This window comes from Poeciliopsis prolifica, unplaced genomic scaffold (genome assembly GCF_027474105.1).
Source record: "Poeciliopsis prolifica strain line A6 unplaced genomic scaffold, Auburn_PproV2 SCAFFOLD031, whole genome shotgun sequence".
Classification (NCBI taxonomy): domain Eukaryota; kingdom Metazoa; phylum Chordata; class Actinopteri; order Cyprinodontiformes; family Poeciliidae; genus Poeciliopsis; species Poeciliopsis prolifica.
Window position 1 is genome coordinate 5,834,211 of NW_026562406.1, and position 17,616 is coordinate 5,851,826.

The 17,616-nt window shown below is 41.0% G+C and overlaps 1 protein-coding gene across 1 annotated transcript; it reads right to left on the reverse strand.

Moving 5' to 3' along the window:
- Window positions 1-1,051: 1,051 nt before the first annotated feature.
- elmod3 (ELMO/CED-12 domain containing 3) lies at window positions 1,052-16,006 on the reverse strand. The gene is made up of 13 exons (XM_055050681.1): window positions 15,916-16,006; window positions 13,796-14,466; window positions 12,986-13,057; window positions 12,820-12,894; window positions 11,708-11,777; window positions 11,420-11,488; window positions 11,079-11,167; window positions 10,523-10,646; window positions 10,298-10,420; window positions 8,681-8,811; window positions 7,969-8,045; window positions 6,480-6,607; window positions 1,052-6,165 (listed from the first exon to the last, which is right to left on the reverse strand). Exons 2-13 carry the CDS (start codon window positions 13,829-13,831, stop codon window positions 5,921-5,923), a joined length of 1,239 nt encoding a protein of 412 aa, XP_054906656.1. The 5' UTR covers window positions 13,832-14,466; window positions 15,916-16,006; the 3' UTR covers window positions 1,052-5,920.
- Between the last annotated feature and the right edge of the window lie 1,610 nt (window positions 16,007-17,616).

Sequence of the window (17,616 nt, forward strand, 5' to 3'; positions counted from 1 at the left end):
ATCTGGAGAAAGAGCAGGAAAGTGTTACCAGGCATCAAACTACTTATGCAACAGAGTTTGCAGCACAATTTTCGAGGGGCTTTTTTGGGCTGAAAGATGCTTCCTACGCTGTGATTCAGCAGGTCCAGCTCATCTGGTCCAGGGGGAATGTGTACCATAAATCTGGTCGAGACATGAGGCATCAAGATGCCCAACTTTACCAACCAGAGTCTAAACTCTCCTCCGTATGAACGGCTTCTAATATTACTGCAGCTTTTCTGGAGCGGCATGGAGCTTGCAAAGTGAAAGCAGATGAGAGTTTTTGTTTCTCTTATTAAAGATGAAGACTGCCAGTACAAGAGCTTCAGCTCTGTAAACAGGCTGCCAATGCAGGCGCTTTGCCCAGGTGATTGAGTATCCACAGCATCATCGTTTGTAGATTTGTTTGGGGTTTTTTTTTCTTTAAGTGAATAGTCAGGTTTGAAAACTGATTCTGCTTTAAAATGTGAAGTTTCAATGAGACTAAAAGCTAGCGGCAGGTTTTGATTTCTTCCTTTGCTTCCAGGACCATTCAGGGACAAAACATCCAGCATAATGTGTGCTGGCCTCAAACAGAATCAGAGTGCCCTCTAGTGGCTGAACAGAAGGGCTACACCGCAATCCATATCCAAGGTGTTCAGAAGTTTGCACATCATACAGTAGCAAGATCTCAGCTTCTTGGGCTTTTTTTATTATTTATTTTTTATTTAGAGTAACAGTGAGAAACACCATAATTAATGGATGAGCGAACAATTGTGTTTGCTTTTTTTTTTTTTTTTTACAAACCTCAGTTGTTCATGTTTTCAGATGCACAATCTACATCCATTTAGAGTGTCTCAATCATATTAAGGACAGTAGACTCAGATTGTCTCTTCAGGACCTTGAATTCCTCAAAATGATCTGCATATTCTAGCACGTTCACTTTCTGAACTCAGTTACAGAAATAAATTAACAATTTTTTCCAATATGTTTTATGGAGACACAGGTAGATTGAGTGACGCCCCTTAAAATCAAAAGAGGAAGTGGAAACGTGTAGTTTTTAAACAGCATTTATTTAGTTTTCTCCATACAATACATTTAATGTTTAACAGCACATACTGTATTCTGAAATAACTCTCAGTATAAAATCGGGCTTCTACAATCAAAGAATAGTCATACAATGCTCTGAGGGACATGAAGACTACGGCAACAGTAAAACACCTCCATATTAAAGAACAGGATATTGAGAGAAGTGATTGTATTTGCCGAGCCGCCGCCGAACTACACAGAAGTCCCGACCCCGGCTCTCAGAGCATCCGACATCCTGCAAGAACCCGCTTTTTTTGTTGTTTGTTTCGTTTGTTTCTCAAATAAAGGAACAGAAAAGACCATGGTAAAAGCATAAAGAATATAAAGAATATGTTGTGTTACGGTGACTAAAATGGTTTTGGTAACCTGGATAAATCTGGCCTTTTGTTTTGGACACTGAAAATATACCAATGTCAAAGCATACACGGCATTATGACTGCTGATTGAAGCTTATATCGAGTTGGTTTTACAATCATAGATTAAAATGTTTGTGACTGGTGCTGAAAGAGACAGGATTTTTGTTCCCCCCACCCCCAGTGTTTTCTTCACATCAAACACCGAATCACAGCCAAAGTATACTGTACTATCACTGAAGCCACAAGAAAACCAGCTGATTTCAACGACATCGGCCAATTAAAGCTCGTCTCGACATGGAGCTTTTCATCCGCAGGTGTGCATCAGAGCGTCTGGGCCTATATAGTGTCTGTAAATAGAATACATATAACATTGACCAGCTTCTGTGTTAAATGGCTAATATATTTAGGTGCAGAGTGTAAATTATATAACGTTTCCAATTGGGTATGAAAATAGGCCAAAGTAGAAGGAAGCAAAATGAGCCTGAGAGGGAGGCCGAACAATGGGAGAGGGAGAGAGAGAAAGAAAGATTTGTCTCAAGTCTTGAGGTAAGCAATGTGTTTCAGTATAATGCCCTACAGACAATCATACAGTTACAATCATTAATTCTCTATGTACAAACTTCCTGATTTACATACACTGCACTGCTCGTCAGCTTAAAAACGTCTTCGAACTCAACACGAGACCATGGCGATGGTGCGGTTCACTTCAGAACGAGGCAGGGGGTTTGGGGGGGGGGTCCGACTTCACGGAGCCCGTTTCATGGGCCGGCCGATTAAAACGAACATCACAATATGGCTATTGAAGATGGCCCGCTTCCTCTTGCATACGTCACGCACACTCATCAAATATCTACAATCATCAATCGATTCCCACCTCCAAAACACCCCGCACCGATCGGATAAACTGGCAAACTATATGAGCCCGTTCTTCAAGTTATACCAATGGGAAAAGGAGATGGCGAAGAAAAGCTTAGAGATGTTTAAAAGACGTATGGATGCCGGCGTAGCAAAGTTCTCCACAATGCCGGCAGGCGTCCTGCTGCATCGTCTGAATGCAGGAGGTCTAATTTGACACGGTGGCTTGAAATCAAGGAGAAAACAGGGAAGCGAGGACAATCTGACTGGACCAGTGGATGTAGAGGAAAAGGAAATTCTGGTAACAACCCCAGATATAGATAAACAGAAGGAAATCTAAACAAACAAGTCCATAAATTAAGACACGTGTAACAATGACACAGGGAATAGGCCTTGACTCCATAAATGAAAAATCTGCTGGCGGCAAATTTATAAGAGCTGTCTTAGTCCTAATTGATGGCCTATAGAAAGGTCTATTAATTTCACGGAACGTTTTGCACTCTTTCAAGTTTCAAGACATTGGTTACAGACTCCTTTTTGAACTTCTGAATGTTCCTGTGAGCCACAGTTCACATGCAATATATATAAAATGAGACCAAACAGTCAGAGGAGTTGCCATGAAGCTCTGGGGCAATTATCAGGAAGATTTGTTTGAAAAAAAGACAAGTAACCCAATTAACCACAAAGGCCTCTATGAACGCTCACTGCACAAGACTCCACTCCCGAAGAAATGGCATGTTGAAGCTCTATATTTGCACACAGAACATTTAGCCAAGCAGATGAAATACTGGGAGAATATAGTGTGAGATTCAGAAAGATGAAAAATGTATAGCAATAGGGACAGGCAATAATTGTCTTGCTTATATATATTTTCACTGTTGTTGCTATAAATAGCATAAAAATACAACAAATTGGACTTTCCTGATAAGAACCTAAAGAGGGGGTAAGGGGGAGGTCAAAGCTGAATTTGAAGCCAGTTAAAATCTATGAGTTGAATCAGAGTGCATGAACAACCTTTTAATATTCAAAGCAGTGCGTCCAACTAGTTTTTCCATACAGGAGACATCTTCCTGACATAGGTTTTTTTTTTTTTTGCCATTTATTTTATGAATTTTAATTGGCATAGTCAATGGCTACTCCCCGTGTCATTCCACTTTTAAAAACCTAACAAAATTCATGTATTACTGTGTTTTGATTTCTCTGTGCGTGACTCACTGTGGTTGCTACCAGGATTGAGCTGAACTGTGCGTCGACAGTCCCCTTTACCGAGGAAACCGTTGGTGCAGCGGTTCAGGACTCATTTCCCCTGCCATAAGGTGCCAAGTCTACCATCGCCACCTCCGGAGACAAGTTTGAGCTCGACGCTGCCGACCTGCGTCCCATCAGAACACTCGACATGCTGACTGAGGAGGCCGAAGAAAGCTATGAAATGCGTGTGCTGTAGTAGTAACGGTTTGCACACTCATCGACGCTACGGACTGGAATCGAGACGTGACATCAACAAGCTGTACGAAGAGGAGGAGGCTATAGGATGCTACAGTACTAGAGCTACCTGAACATGCTACAGATTGAGACTACCATGACGGGAGGTGGTTTCTAAACGCATACGAACTGGACCAGCTTCACCGAAGGGCTTGACCTGCTTAGAGCAGAACACTAAATTATTTGTTCGATGACATTTCGTCTTAACCTAATGTACCATAAGAAGCCTGACTGCAGTACCGGCTCTGCAGCTCAGTGGATCCAGGGGCTCGGTAAAGCCAGCCTACTGTGTGCAAAAGAAAGAAACTTTCCGTCCTTCACCCCCCGTCATCTGTAGTCGGTTCCTCATATGACACTCACACACACACACACGCACCTACACACGCACAAACACACACTCATTTGCTTGCACGAGTGCACAAACCCTGAAATTAGGAACGATTTCTATCATCATACAGCACTAGTGTTTTTGATTATCATACAGAAAGAGCAAGGATTGCATACTGTACCATACATCTCCTAGGAGAGGCACCCTTCATCAGCATCAGATCAGTTAGATCACCACACACGCGTGCATCCACACACACAAGGAACAATTGATCAGAAAAAAAAGAAGGAAAAAAGAAGAAAATTACAATCACATGCTTCATAACGGAATGTAGAGAAAGTTCAGATCAGACTCTTGGCTTCGTCTGGGAGCGAGCGCACACTCTAGGCGTGGGCTGGCTATAGCATCAAGGTATACCAAGGTTCCTCAAAGTTCTGCTGTCAAAACCGTAAAATTTATACGGTTTAAAGTCCTTTTAGTAAGACTTGCAGCGTGATTGGAGGATTTTCTGGTTTTAAGGAGCAAAGCATTGCGCCGCTGCCCCCTCCACAAGCTGCTGCACACTGCCAGTCAGCCGGCTAAAAGAAGGCTACTGCACTTTTTTTTTCTTTTTTATTACGAGAAAGATAATTTTGAATGTTTGGATGTAGTTTCTTAAAAAAAAATAAAAGAGAGAGAAAAACTACGGCATGGAAAGAAGGTAGTGTTGTTTTAAGTAAGATTAACTGACTTTTCTGCCCTGACAATGGACTGTAATGAGATGATGTCATCTTTTAGATGTTTTTTTTTTTGTTTTGAGTTTTTGGGGTCAACATCATGATATATCACCATGGTATTTTTATTTTTTTTTTAACTTAAGCTCATCATACTCTCATTCAGGCCCATGCCTAACACTCTCACACCCACACCAAAGAAAAATCTTCTTTCCTGTTTTTGCAAGAAGTTTAGAAGTGAGACGACTCGTGAATGTTCTAATAGACTTCTGCTGCTCACCGACACGTCTGTCTGACGCGCTTTTATGCACAACTGGGAAGTCGGAATCAAACAGACGAATGTTCTTAAGACAGTCGTCTTAAGAACATTCGCTAAACCTGAAGGCAGTTGATCTTTTTCAACTGGTTTTACTTGCACGCACACAGACTGTACGTCCACTCGTGTTTCAGTCGCCTGCCGCAAAAATGATTCCACCTTCAGATCAAGCCTCAGGTTTCTATAAACACGCTCTACAAATGATTTCTGATCCCTGCCGAAAGAACTCGAAAACCTCTCTGGGCTTCTTGTCTTATTCCTTCCACTCAGCACAGTAGCACACCGTCTTCAACCCGGTTTGGGTTTAAACGGCGCTGCTCTCCTGCTGATTGGTTCCTTGCTTAGAAACCCTTGAGACATGAACATGTACATTTTGGACTTCTAGACAAGTTTAACAAAAGGAATTTGGCAGCTGTTATTTTGGCTACGACAACTACAGAAAAGTGCAAATATTCACTTCCTTTTGCTCTTTTTTTTTTTTTTTTAAATGACATCTTACATTAAAGAAATTTTTTTATACATATGACAGACCTACGTCCCGAGTTTAAAGAATAAATTAAAACAATAATCATATATAACTCTGAAGGATCACCAATCTTAATCTGATCAAAGTGCAGCACCCCAGCATTGTAGGAAGAATAGTGTGTGAGTCGATCCGGGTAGCAGACCTCGGATCAGCGACTGCCGAGCTGTTCTTGCTTTGACTGAGCCATTCACACTTACAAGTGTTCGAATAACTCATGGACAGGATAGCTCTCATGCACACACACTCACTGACTCTAGTTTAGATAAGTCTGGCCTCTCCCTCCATGTCCGGTGGGAGGTCACACACTCCGGTGAAGTGCATCTCCTTTCCCCTGCTCCCCTGCCCCATCCCAGCTCTGGAGCCCCCCAAGCTGGGAGAGGGCTGTTGGGCCTGAGGGTCTGGTGACATCCCGCGGGGGATCCCACCCGCCTGCCTCTCCTTCAGGAAGACCTCTAGTCGGCGCAGCATCTGCTTGGGGTTCTTTTTGGCAAACAGCTCCACTTCTACGTGTCAAAAGAAAACGAAGAAATTCTCAACTTGAGGGAAGTTCGGTAAAATCAAACATGTTTGTGAAAAGAAAAGCAAGACATTTTACAAAATAATATGGAAGTTAAGACTGACAGAACTTGCATATTGTGCTGAAATAAGAAGCAGGGAACATAACATTGAGAAATACATTTCTGTTGATTTTGTTTATGTGCAAAACTGTTTTGAAGCAGCCAATTTTCATCCAGACTGAAAATGCATTTTTAATGCTTCTTAGCTGCTTGGTAAATGTGACCCCCGCCCCGCCCAAAAAAACAGCTACTGTTTTTACCTTTTAGCACGAAGCCAGAGTCGGCAATCGTCTTCTGTTGGGTCTTCCACAGCTGGTAGACGTGCAGAAATGTGGCAACGTAAAACTCATTGAGCACACCGACCACTTGCTGACGGCGATTGCACTCCCTGACACAGACACGGGACAGAGGAGCCGTCAGAGCCGACACATATCGAGCTTAAACGATAACGTCCTACAACAGTCCTTGTGATTGCATTATTATTAAAAATTGAATTTGCAGCTCATGGACCCTGACATGAATGATACAAATTTGACCCCCCAGCGCAAGTGTTTGATGTGGATGGAGGCAAAATGATCACAACTTAAAATCTTCTTACAGTAGAAAAAAAAAATGGCTGCAACACCAACTATGTGTCTTCAAATAACCATGTTTTTTGCATTCTTTTTCAAGGACCAGTGGCTTTTACTGTAGGCAAACTGCTTCGGATTAATTTAATAAACTTGGCTTACTACAGTAAGCGTTTTCAAAGACAAATCAATTTATTGATCAGAACTGTGTTCTTTTTCTTCTTCAATTGATACCTAGTAAATTGTTATTAAAATGACTTCTAATAAGGTGAACTTGCAGAACCCTTTTTAAGTTTTGGAACTAGAATAATTTATTTACACATCCCTTTCCGGCAACAAATCTGACTGCTTTATTAATTTAAGTAAAGCAGTATAGGGTTGTTGTCAACAAATAATTTAGTAATTGAGTAATCTGTCGATTACTCTTACGATTAATCGGATTTAAAAAAAAGTATAGAATAAAATATTGGTACATCTGGCATAACACCAGTGTTACTATCAGATATCAATATTAGTCCAAGTTTTCATTTTTGAGCATCCCAAACAGTTACTTTTATGTAGTTTAGAAAATTAACCTGTAACAATAATAAGCTCACTTTGTAAAACCTGAAGAAAAGTGATACAAAGATTTGAAATTATATTAAATTTAATAATAAAGAGGCAGGCTCACAAATACGCTCATGAAAAATATCTATGCTCCAGCTTGAAAATTGGACGTTATGCCGCTAACACTTAGCTTTTGTCATCAACTCAGAGACTCAATTCAGAAGTCATAGTTCCATGCAATGTAAATAAAGTTCCGGCCGGATCACACTGCGCTAAATAATAAAACATAAATTCACAAAGCTTCGAGGCAGGTACATTTTCCTCGAGGAATTTTAATAATCGAGGTACTCGAATCATTTGAGGAATTGTTTCAGCCCCACAGCAGTGATTAGTATCTTTCTAAACGGAGCTGCAATGACATCTCGTTTTCACTTGGTTTTTGATGAATGATGATGGATATGGCATCATTCCAAATAATCACCCCAGCATGATTTCATCCTCCCTTTGAGATCTGACGTTCTAGGAGCGTTTCTGTCATTTTGTTGATCAGAGCAAACCTCTGATAACCTAGAACAAACCTTTGTTCCATCAAAGCAGATAGAACAAAAACAAAGGTAAAGGAGGTGTGACTCACTTGGACAGGGCCTCCTCTCTCAGGACTTGCAAAGCAATGCGGGTCATGTTGATTGACATCACACAGAATGGGAAGTTCTACAACAAAAATATACACAATAAGTAATGCATTATGCAAAAGTCTCATTCCTTCATACTTTGTTTTCTTTAGCAAATTTGACCATTTTCACTGAAGGATGCTGAAAAGGGAAAATATTTTTGTTAAACCACTTACCACTATAAATTTTATTCATTGTTTTTTATTTACTGGTTGAGCGCAATGTGTAATTCTGATCTCTGATTCACTTGTGCATCTCTACAAAAAACCAGAACTAAAATTGTAGGCAAGTGGTTTAATGAGGAGCAAATACTTTGTTTCAATGTTTACATTTTTTGTGGTTGCTCAGCAGAAACAACAAGAATAACAGTGTGAAAGATAAAAACAATATCTCTACACATATATGTGCGATTGCTGAAGACCTGACAAATATTCTAAGACAGACAACACAGGCTCTATTTTCATCTCACAAGTTTAAGTGTATGGATATGGATAAAAGTTTCAGAGTCAAAAGAATTTACAAAGCAGGATGTGAATAATTAAGATATTTCAGAATTTCTAGCAAAGTTGCAGTTCCACATAATTCTACAGTATTTATATAAAATGCTAGCATGACGTTTGTAGACTCTGCCATGAACAAAATCTTTTAGGACTGTGTTTCGAGACTTGAAGACACCTGTGTAGGATGCTGCGACAGCTTGTAGATATCTCTCGCCAACGGCAGAGTTTCTGGGTCCATCACGAAGTACAGAGTGTGCATCAGTCCAAGAAACCCAGTGCCACGCAGGTCAGTGGCCGGGTCTGAACCTGAAAAAACACCAAACAACCATATGACACCGTAATTAGGCCTATCACGATGACAGATTTTGCTGGGCGATTAATTGTCTCAAAAAATTATTGCGATAAACGATAATATTGTTTGAAGACCTTTTTACACTGATTTAATGGAAATTACGTAATAATACATGCGATTTCCTGCCAAAGATAGATACACTTTACTTTCAAAAGAACACTTAACACTGGAACTGATAACAAAATAAATAAAACAACCAAAAACAAAAATAAAATAGATTCTCAGTCTCCATTCACAATAAATGTACTTGAATAAAAAGTAAACAACATAAAGCCAAAGTGGAAATAATACTGCATTCAACCAAAAGAGTGCAGATGATGAAGTCTGTATATTATTTGCCCTTCAGTAATAATTAGATTTAAATAGAGAAGAATCCGACTGCCCGATGCAATAGTTCAAACTACAGAATTTTTACCCCGAACGACAATCTTAGAACGTTATTCGTTCTAAGATTGTCTCATCAGGCAATTGTTCTAAGATTGTCAATTGTGGCCGATCTTTGATTGTCTAAATCAAAGATCGGCCACAACCGATCTTTGATTTAGATCGGTCGTGGCTGCTTCGATCTAAATCAAAGATTTGCCCAGACTGGGAGTTTAACGCAGCCTGTTGAATGTGACCGGTAGCCAATCAGAAAGCGCGGATTCTCCTCGTGCTTTCTGAGGGGAAACACGAGGGAATCCCGAACAGCTGACACGGTGCAAACCAAAGTCCAGCAGACATCGAAACAACATGAATGTTTATTCAACATTTCGTGAAAAGAAAATATAAATAACAAGGGGAGGAGTTGGAGCGAAATTACTACCAGAAAACTTGGTCACTTTTCAGTTGTTCTTTGTTAACGTGACATAAATAGGTTATAATGATTTTCATTCAGTCAGACTGACACTAGCTACATGCATTGCAGGTAGATTGTAGTAAGGAATTGATTAATGCCTGGTTTCAAACTTAGTGAACTGGACTTATTATTTTGTGTCCATTGATGGACACAACACGGTTCAATCGAACCGTTATAGACAGGCTTTCTGTCGGCTAATGTGTCTCTCAGGTTTTGATAATGGGCCGACAATCCGCGACATAAGATGGTGCAGCGCACGCTAGGCATTACACTAAGGAAATAAAGAAGGGAGGTTCAGTGGAGAGCACCGGAGTTGAGCCTTTTTTCATTCAGTGTCATCAACAGTAAGAGAAAAAGGCAGGAAAAACATGATACAGCCGATAATTGAAATGAGGTCGATAGTTTTAACTTATCGTGCGATTAATTGATTTATCGTTTATCGCGACAGGCCTAACCGTAATGCCACTTTGTTTGGTGGAACTGCTGTTTAGCTTTTTGGAAACAAAGCTCTACCAGGTGATCTAGTTTTAGGATAAAGACGGTCAAATAACTTTAATCACTCAACAGAATTAAAACACCAGATGTACGATCAAATAGCTGACCCTGAAAGCCAATGTTTTCCCAGTGTGGACCGTAGCGAGGACAGTCCAGCCTGGTTCCAATCAGCCTTTTATGTATGGTCTGCAGGACACGCATGTGGACTGTTTGGCTGTTATCCACAGGACCTACACGCACACACACACACAGAAAGCCATTGCTTTATAAGACAAACTGTGGATTTATGACTGTAACTGTGGCAAATCACACAACCACACACATGCACTCACACTGTGCAATGGCAAAGACAAGATCCCTCTCCTCCAGGAGCTCCCTGTGCAATCGCGGCGGTCCGAACAGGAAGTGTGCGATCGCAGTCAGACCGGTCCTGCGAATAGTTGGCTGGATGTTTTTCTGCAGATGGAGGGTTTTAGGTGTGAACAACAAACACTAGATAACCAATTCACGTATTTAACACTAAAAACTCTAATAACGCTGCACATTTTTAACATTAATGCAATTTTTCAGGAATTAGAATCCACTGCGAATACCTGAAGGTTTTCTATGGCCTCTCAGAAAATTAGCTGGACGTTTTTTCAATTTAACATAGCTTACATTTGCTTCTTTTATTTGCTTACAACAGCAGTAAAACACAACAAAAAATGTCTACTGAAAGGCTGGCCACTAGAGAACAGTGTGAACTGTCAGGTATGAGGTCTTTCTTAGGATAAAAAAAACAAGAAAACTGCCTGGTTGAAGAATAATTAATCTTTAAAAAAGAAATGATGTCAAATGCACACCTGGAGCTGAGGTGTGTGACACACGATAAAATGTAGCATTTCTTACCAGCAAATCTCCAAGGTCTGTGGTCTGGAAATACTGCAGAGCTTCATTGAAGGAGATGAGTGGGGTTGGGTTTGAGTCCTCAGTTAGAGCTGTTGAGGCAGGCAGTAAAAAAAAATCTGTCAAAACTACACAAATCTCCACACGCCCGGCCTTTCCTAGTTATTGTGAACAAACCTTTGGCTAAACATTCAATGTAAATATTTTCTTTAATAAATCAGTTCAATGTTTTATCCATGCCATCTCCTTGGGCTAATTTAATTGCTTCCAACTTACAGTTCACGTCAAAACAGATTTTTTTTTCCGCCTGACTCAGACAGGTGAGGCAGTGACAGGCAGCTGACCTGGTTGGATGTTATCTAGCGCGTCCCACTCCTGCCTGGCCTTTTCCAGATCAGCGTCTTCTTGATCCACTGTAAAAAACAAAACAAAACAAAAAACAACATAAACTGGGACAAACAAATCATAGCTTCACTGCAGCCTTCAACCAGGACAGGCGTCTTCTAGACAGAGCTGCACTCTTCAGAATGTGACGAGACTCACTTTTTGCAAGGGTCTATCAAAAGCAACTGCACAATATTTAGCATAAACACCTATTCAGGTATGAAAAGGTATGTGTGTGTATCATTTACCTGTGGGACTGGGCTTGTCTCCACCTTTTGTCAGGGTCTGCAGAATGCCATTTTGCTTCAGTGCTGAAATCTGAACCATAAATGCATACGGCATTACATAAATCCTGCTACTGTAAGTAGTATCTGCCAGATGTTTACACCCACTCCTCATCAGAATGAATTTAGCATTGATTTAATTGTTTTATTTGGTCGGTGGACCATTCTCATTTCGCCTGTTTGAACCTGTAAGTCCCACAGGATCTTAGCGCCGCTGTTCAGCAACACCTTGGGAAGTGATGACCACTTTGACCAAGGGGTCTCCAGTTCAAAATTGCAACATTTGTTACATTTACAGCTGGCACAGTTACCATTGAAGAAGACATAGACTTAACTTCCTTCTTTTGTGAAATGTAAACAAGAATGGAACAAAGTCACATTTAAGCAGTTGTAGGATTTCTCTTTTGTCCACATTTGCTAGACTCACATGTTTGTTTTGGTTGCAATTACCCAGAATGCCCGGCGCTGGAGTGTCTCTTCTCTTGTTCTTGCTTGCATCCATGTGCATTCAAACCACACCAGCGTTCCGGTCAACCAAACTGAGACTTTGGTTTTTAGGTGGATCAGGGTTAGCTTTTTTAGGTTCGAGTGAACGCTGATGTTGAAACAAACCGGACTTTCTTGGCAAACAGACTAGAGTTTGATTAAAGTAAACTAAAGCAGGGCTGTTGTGAATGCAGCCTTACAACTTGCTGTGGGATGCAAGTTGTAAGGCTGCATTCTGGGGCATCTTTAAACACTATTCACCCAACTAAGCATCTGTGAGGGATCTGACCTTAAAAATAATGAACATTAAGGAAATTATGCTAAAAAAGTCATGTCAGTCCCAGCAAACCAGGTTAAACAGGCACTACCTTTTCAGATAAGAAGTGAGAACTGTGACACCAAAATTGCTCAAGATTCTTGTTAATGGCAACAAAAACATGCGATTTCGCTGCAACTTGATAAGGAATCCTTTTCTAAGTATTAGAATGCAAAAATATATTTAAAAGCTCAAATTTTACGACATTCATGCTGATGACGAGTGTATGCAAACTTCTGACCAGCACTGTAGTTGGTTAACAAAGCTTTATTACCGGCAGAGATCTGAAAGGTGCGCTTCCGTTTGTGTGGTCTTTCCCATTGTGACCTTTGGCCACTCCATTAATGACCTACACAAAAACAGGAGTTCACACCGGTGACTTAAGTCTTCCAAGCAACAATTAATTACATGGGATCAGAGCGAAGTGGCTTGCAGCTTACAGGCTTGTAGGTGGAATGTCCATTGGTGATGTCCTCTACAGGCTTCCGTTCATGTGACAAACCATTCAGACCCTGACAAGAGGAACAAATAAGCTTAAATACATAAGTAAAACAAACAACGCATACATTTTCACTCACTCAGAAAGTGAGAGTCATTAGGAAAGCAGATCTCATATTATGACTTAATATATTGCCTAAAAACTCTTTACCAATCTTGGAGGGAAGGGGGAGAAGTAGTAGAAGTGCTACATTTATCATAATTAATTTTTGTAAATAATAAAACTTCCTGCAAAGACAGCAGCCTGAGTTAATGATCTCCTTGCTTTTTTTTTGCAAATACTTTCACTCAATGGGCGTGCAGCATTAATGATACGATTATCCGACCGTCTGCAAGCGCTGCACCGCGCAAGGATAGAGGCCAGACTGCTGGAGGTAATGTTATGGCTACAAAACCAAGTTAGGGATAAGAGAAATGCGATGTCAGCTGCCACTGCAGCAACCTGCCGAGCAAGCCAGATCAGAGATTACAGCTAAGGCAGAGAGACATCAGCTGACTTCAGGCTGCGATTTCAGCAATGAGGGCAACCTGCTTTAAAGATACATTTTTAAAAATTCAGAACTAATCAAGATGACGCCTGGAGAGAAAATGTTCCCCCCTGGAAGGGGACACTTGGAATAAGGCAAGAGCAGAGAGAACTCAGCCTGGTTTTGTTGATCCACATAGCAGGTGCTCCTAATGGTGTTAAATTACCGTAAGCCCAAACACCGCAATGAGATTAAAGCTTGGAGAAGAAGGGGAAATGAAGGTACCTCTGTGTGTGATGTGACATCAATGTTTTCTTCCATTGCACGTAATCGTGTCGACTGTTAATGTTGCTCCCGATCGTGGCCTCTAAAGGCTTCCGAAGTCATGAACGGAAATGGGCTGAGCAGTCGGGGCAAACACCGGCATGGTTTCTGTAGTGCACACCAGGAGGGACTCAAAGTCTCTATCTACACTTTTCTCATTTTCTCCTCACATGCGCAGAGATCTTCATGTCAACAGCCGGAGTTCACATAAACGTCACCGCGATCCATATTGTCTGGATCATCTCGTTTTTTTTCTCTCTCTTTTCTTCTCGTCTGCAGCCGAGTTGGGGGGGTTTCACAGGCCTCGATCGTGGGGGAATGTGCGTATGCAGGTCGACGAGAGCTTCTCAGAATCAGCGCGTAGTGTCATGAAACCCTGCCTCCTTCCTCTCCTCCGCGGCTCAGCCCCACCACAGGCAAACAGAAGCTGCATGATGCTGCTGCTTCTCAGGGCTGGGTTCTCCCCGTCCAAGAACCATCATGATTCTGGCACCCAGAACAAATGCAGTTTGTCAAAAGCCTGCTTGTTGAGTGAGCTCAACTGCAGCGGAGAAGCCAAGAAGATATTGCAGTGTGGGTCATGTAGAACAGTTCTTGTATGGCCCAACTCCAAAGGAGAAGGCACACAATATCTGAAAAGTATAATAAGAGCAATAATTATTTGATATGGAAGGAACAAAAATATTGCAACTAAACATGAAAGGTTAAAATAGAATTAAGCTCTTATGAAAGAAAAATATAATCAGTTCTCAGTTCCAAAATAAACAAATTATTGCTTAAAATGCAATAACGCAATATTCTTGTAATGAACGAATGATCATTTAGTCCTTGATAATTTTTTTCATTACCAATTAATAATTGGACAGGAAAATGTACTTAGTAGGAGATTTCTTTACAGAATCTGAACTAGGTGAAGCTAAAACTACGCCACTTGATGAGTCCTGTATCCTCTTGTCTTTTAAAACTGAACCATATTTATAGACCAAAAAAGGTTTTATTTACTCTTAAATGCAAACGTATACGGCATAATTCCTGCTCTGAGTATGTTGTCTTTTCATCAAAAGAATCTGTTTTCTCCAGTTAATGATTAATTTATCACTAAATACATGGACGATTATATCAATAATCAATCAATCATGATAATCTATGTTGAAGATATTGATAAATACATTTAAAAATATATATATTTCATTTCTGTGGCGTTTAACAAACAGTAGGTAACAGAAAACAGGAGAGGTTTGGTCTGATTTAACTTCAGACATTAAACTCCTGGTTTCAACGGTATTAATGTCAACTTATCACGAAATACAGTGTTTATTACTAAATTTACAAAAGAGTTGTACCTCACATTGTATCACTATCACATTTGTATTTGGAGACAGGTACAATTTTTAATTAGCGTCATGTTTTCGTGAGCGCAGTAGCATGTGCTAACCGTTTAAAGTCGGAGTGAAGGCGCAGCGCAGCGCCATGTCAGAAGTGTCCGTTGAGCTGACAGTCTCCGTGGAGCTGAAGTGTCCGTGGAGCTGACAGTCTCCGTGGAGCTGAAGTCTCCGTGGAGCTGAAGTGTCCGTGGAGCTGACAGTCTCCGTGGAGCTGAAGTGTCCGTGGAGCTGACAGTCTCCCGCAGAGGCGGTGACAGCTCCAGCCCCAGCAACGGTCGCTCTGCCGTCAGCTAGCAACCAGAAAGCTAGCAGCCCCGCTGGCACAAAGACGCAGCTTTATCGCAAACCGAGAGAGCGTAACGAACTATACATTCTCGCTACGTGAGCCCGTCGAAACTCTTTGCGGGACTTTGGATATACATATATATATATTTTTGACACAAACACTACGCGTCGTCGTGCCGCCATTCCCACGAAGCGCAGAAAAGAAAAGCCAGCTGCCAGGCTAACTAACTAACTAACGGGGCTAGCTGGAGCTCTGCTGAACTGTAACGGAGAGGGAGGCGATCTCCAAATCCGACAACAAGGCGCTCACTAAATCCACTTCAGACTTTATTGTCCATTAAACACGCTCAACACATGGCATGCAAAGAAACGTCCAGCTTTACTGTGGGATAAGAAGCGTGCAAAAAGTACCTGAGTTTCTGATTGTTTCTCCCTCCAATCTCAGCTTCCCTTCCCCCGTTCAGTAGCCACAGCAATTTCCAGTGCATCCTGGGAATTGTAGTTTCCTGTCAAAGACTAAATTCATTACGTCATTGCTTTCTGGGAGCCAAGGTGGAGTATCTATGACAGATTCCTAGAACAGCCCATTCCCAATGTCTTTCTCAGTCTGTATGCCAGTGATTTAACACACTGATGAGATGTGTGGAAACCAGCATCTCTTCCACATTAAGAGTCTATTTTCAAAGTGGGATGGGAAATTATGGTTCTTTTTTTAATTTTAAAGGAATGGTTCTGCATCTGTATTATCCTATCAATATCTTGCCTTCAGAATTTAACTCTCTTGGTGTTAGTTGTGTTTGTGAGGTATTGTTATTCATTGCATTTCTGTAATATACATTTTGCACATTTTAAGTTTTTCTTCTTCTTCTTCTTCCTTCTGTTAAGGTCAGCTTACGGTGTGAAAACCCAAACACATATTGTTTCCTTATTGGGATTTTTACAGCTCTGTTTAGTACTTTTTATGATTTCAGTTCTTAAAGTGTTACAAGGAAGCTCTATCCACTTTGCTCAAAATGTCTTTGCCATTGTCTAAAGTGTCTGGCAAATCTCTAAATAATTAGTCCCCAGACCTCCGCCCCCAAAGGAGGTTTGGGGGTGGAAGTACCCTGGATAAGTTACCAGTCCATCAGGACAAACAGCCATGTAATTTCCAATCATACTGGCGATTCGGAGAGACAAATTAACCTTACATTCATGTTTTTGACTGTGGGAGGAAGCCAGAGTATCTACATATAACCCATGCTTAGAGATGGAGAAAATACAAACTCCATACAGAAAGAATGTGCCCATATTCACCTCCAGACAGGAAAAGAAAAACTAATTAATCAATGTTGGCATCACAGCCAAGGATTCAGTATGGCTGCCAGACAGCTTGTTTTGTCTGTCTCTCATTGCATGACTTCTTTGCAAAGAAATTATTTCCCTTTTCTGGTCCAGGGTCAAATTTTTCCCACATCTCCCCGCCAATGTACTAGTAATGGAGCACGATCTGTGAATCTCCTCCACTCTGATCATATCTGCTTTTGCTTTCATTTTTAGGGCATTTGACTATGAAACATTCTTTCAAGAAGATTATGAAATGAAGCAGGACTTGGCGCTTAAACACCAACATGTATGTGTCGGCAAACATTTGGGAGTAAATATCAATGCCGATATTTGTCAGGAACCCAATCGTTTGATAAGGTTTGCGGAAAAAAGGAGAGAAAAAAAATAAGCCCTTGATCCCGAAATCTCAGTTCCAGGTTCAAAGAACGTTTTTGAGCTTTGGTGATATAACATAATCACACAGATATGAAGTGGGATCATAGAGAACTTCTGTGAGACGGGAAGTGAGAGTCCTACACCGTGACTCATTCTGGCCCCTCTTGTCTGCACTGCGTCCAAGAAAATTATCCGTTGCAAAACATTTTGGATTGAATAAAGCTACAGAAATTTGGCAAAGTGTTACATAACGGGCAGTAATGAGGGACAGATTTCCTGTTTGGAACGAAAACTCTGAGTTACTTGATCATGGGGAATGTGCTGCTGGCTTACATTGAACTGCTGAAGCCACTGGGCTCCTAACACATCAGAAAGGCCAAACACCTGCTCATTCTGGCAGAACGAGCAGTG

Excerpts from the sequence above, each read along its gene's own strand:
- elmod3 (XM_055050681.1), bottom strand. The coding sequence starts at position 13,831 with ATGGAAGAAAACATTGATGTCACATCACACACAGAG. Across the intron at positions 11,778-12,819 it reads CACCTTTCAGATCTCTGCCG|ATTTCAGCACTGAAGCAAAA; the intron begins GTAATAAAGCTT and ends TTTATGGTTCAG. Across the intron at positions 8,046-8,680 it reads TGTCGCAGCATCCTACACAG|AACTTCCCATTCTGTGTGAT; the intron begins GTGTCTTCAAGT and ends TTTTTGTTGTAG.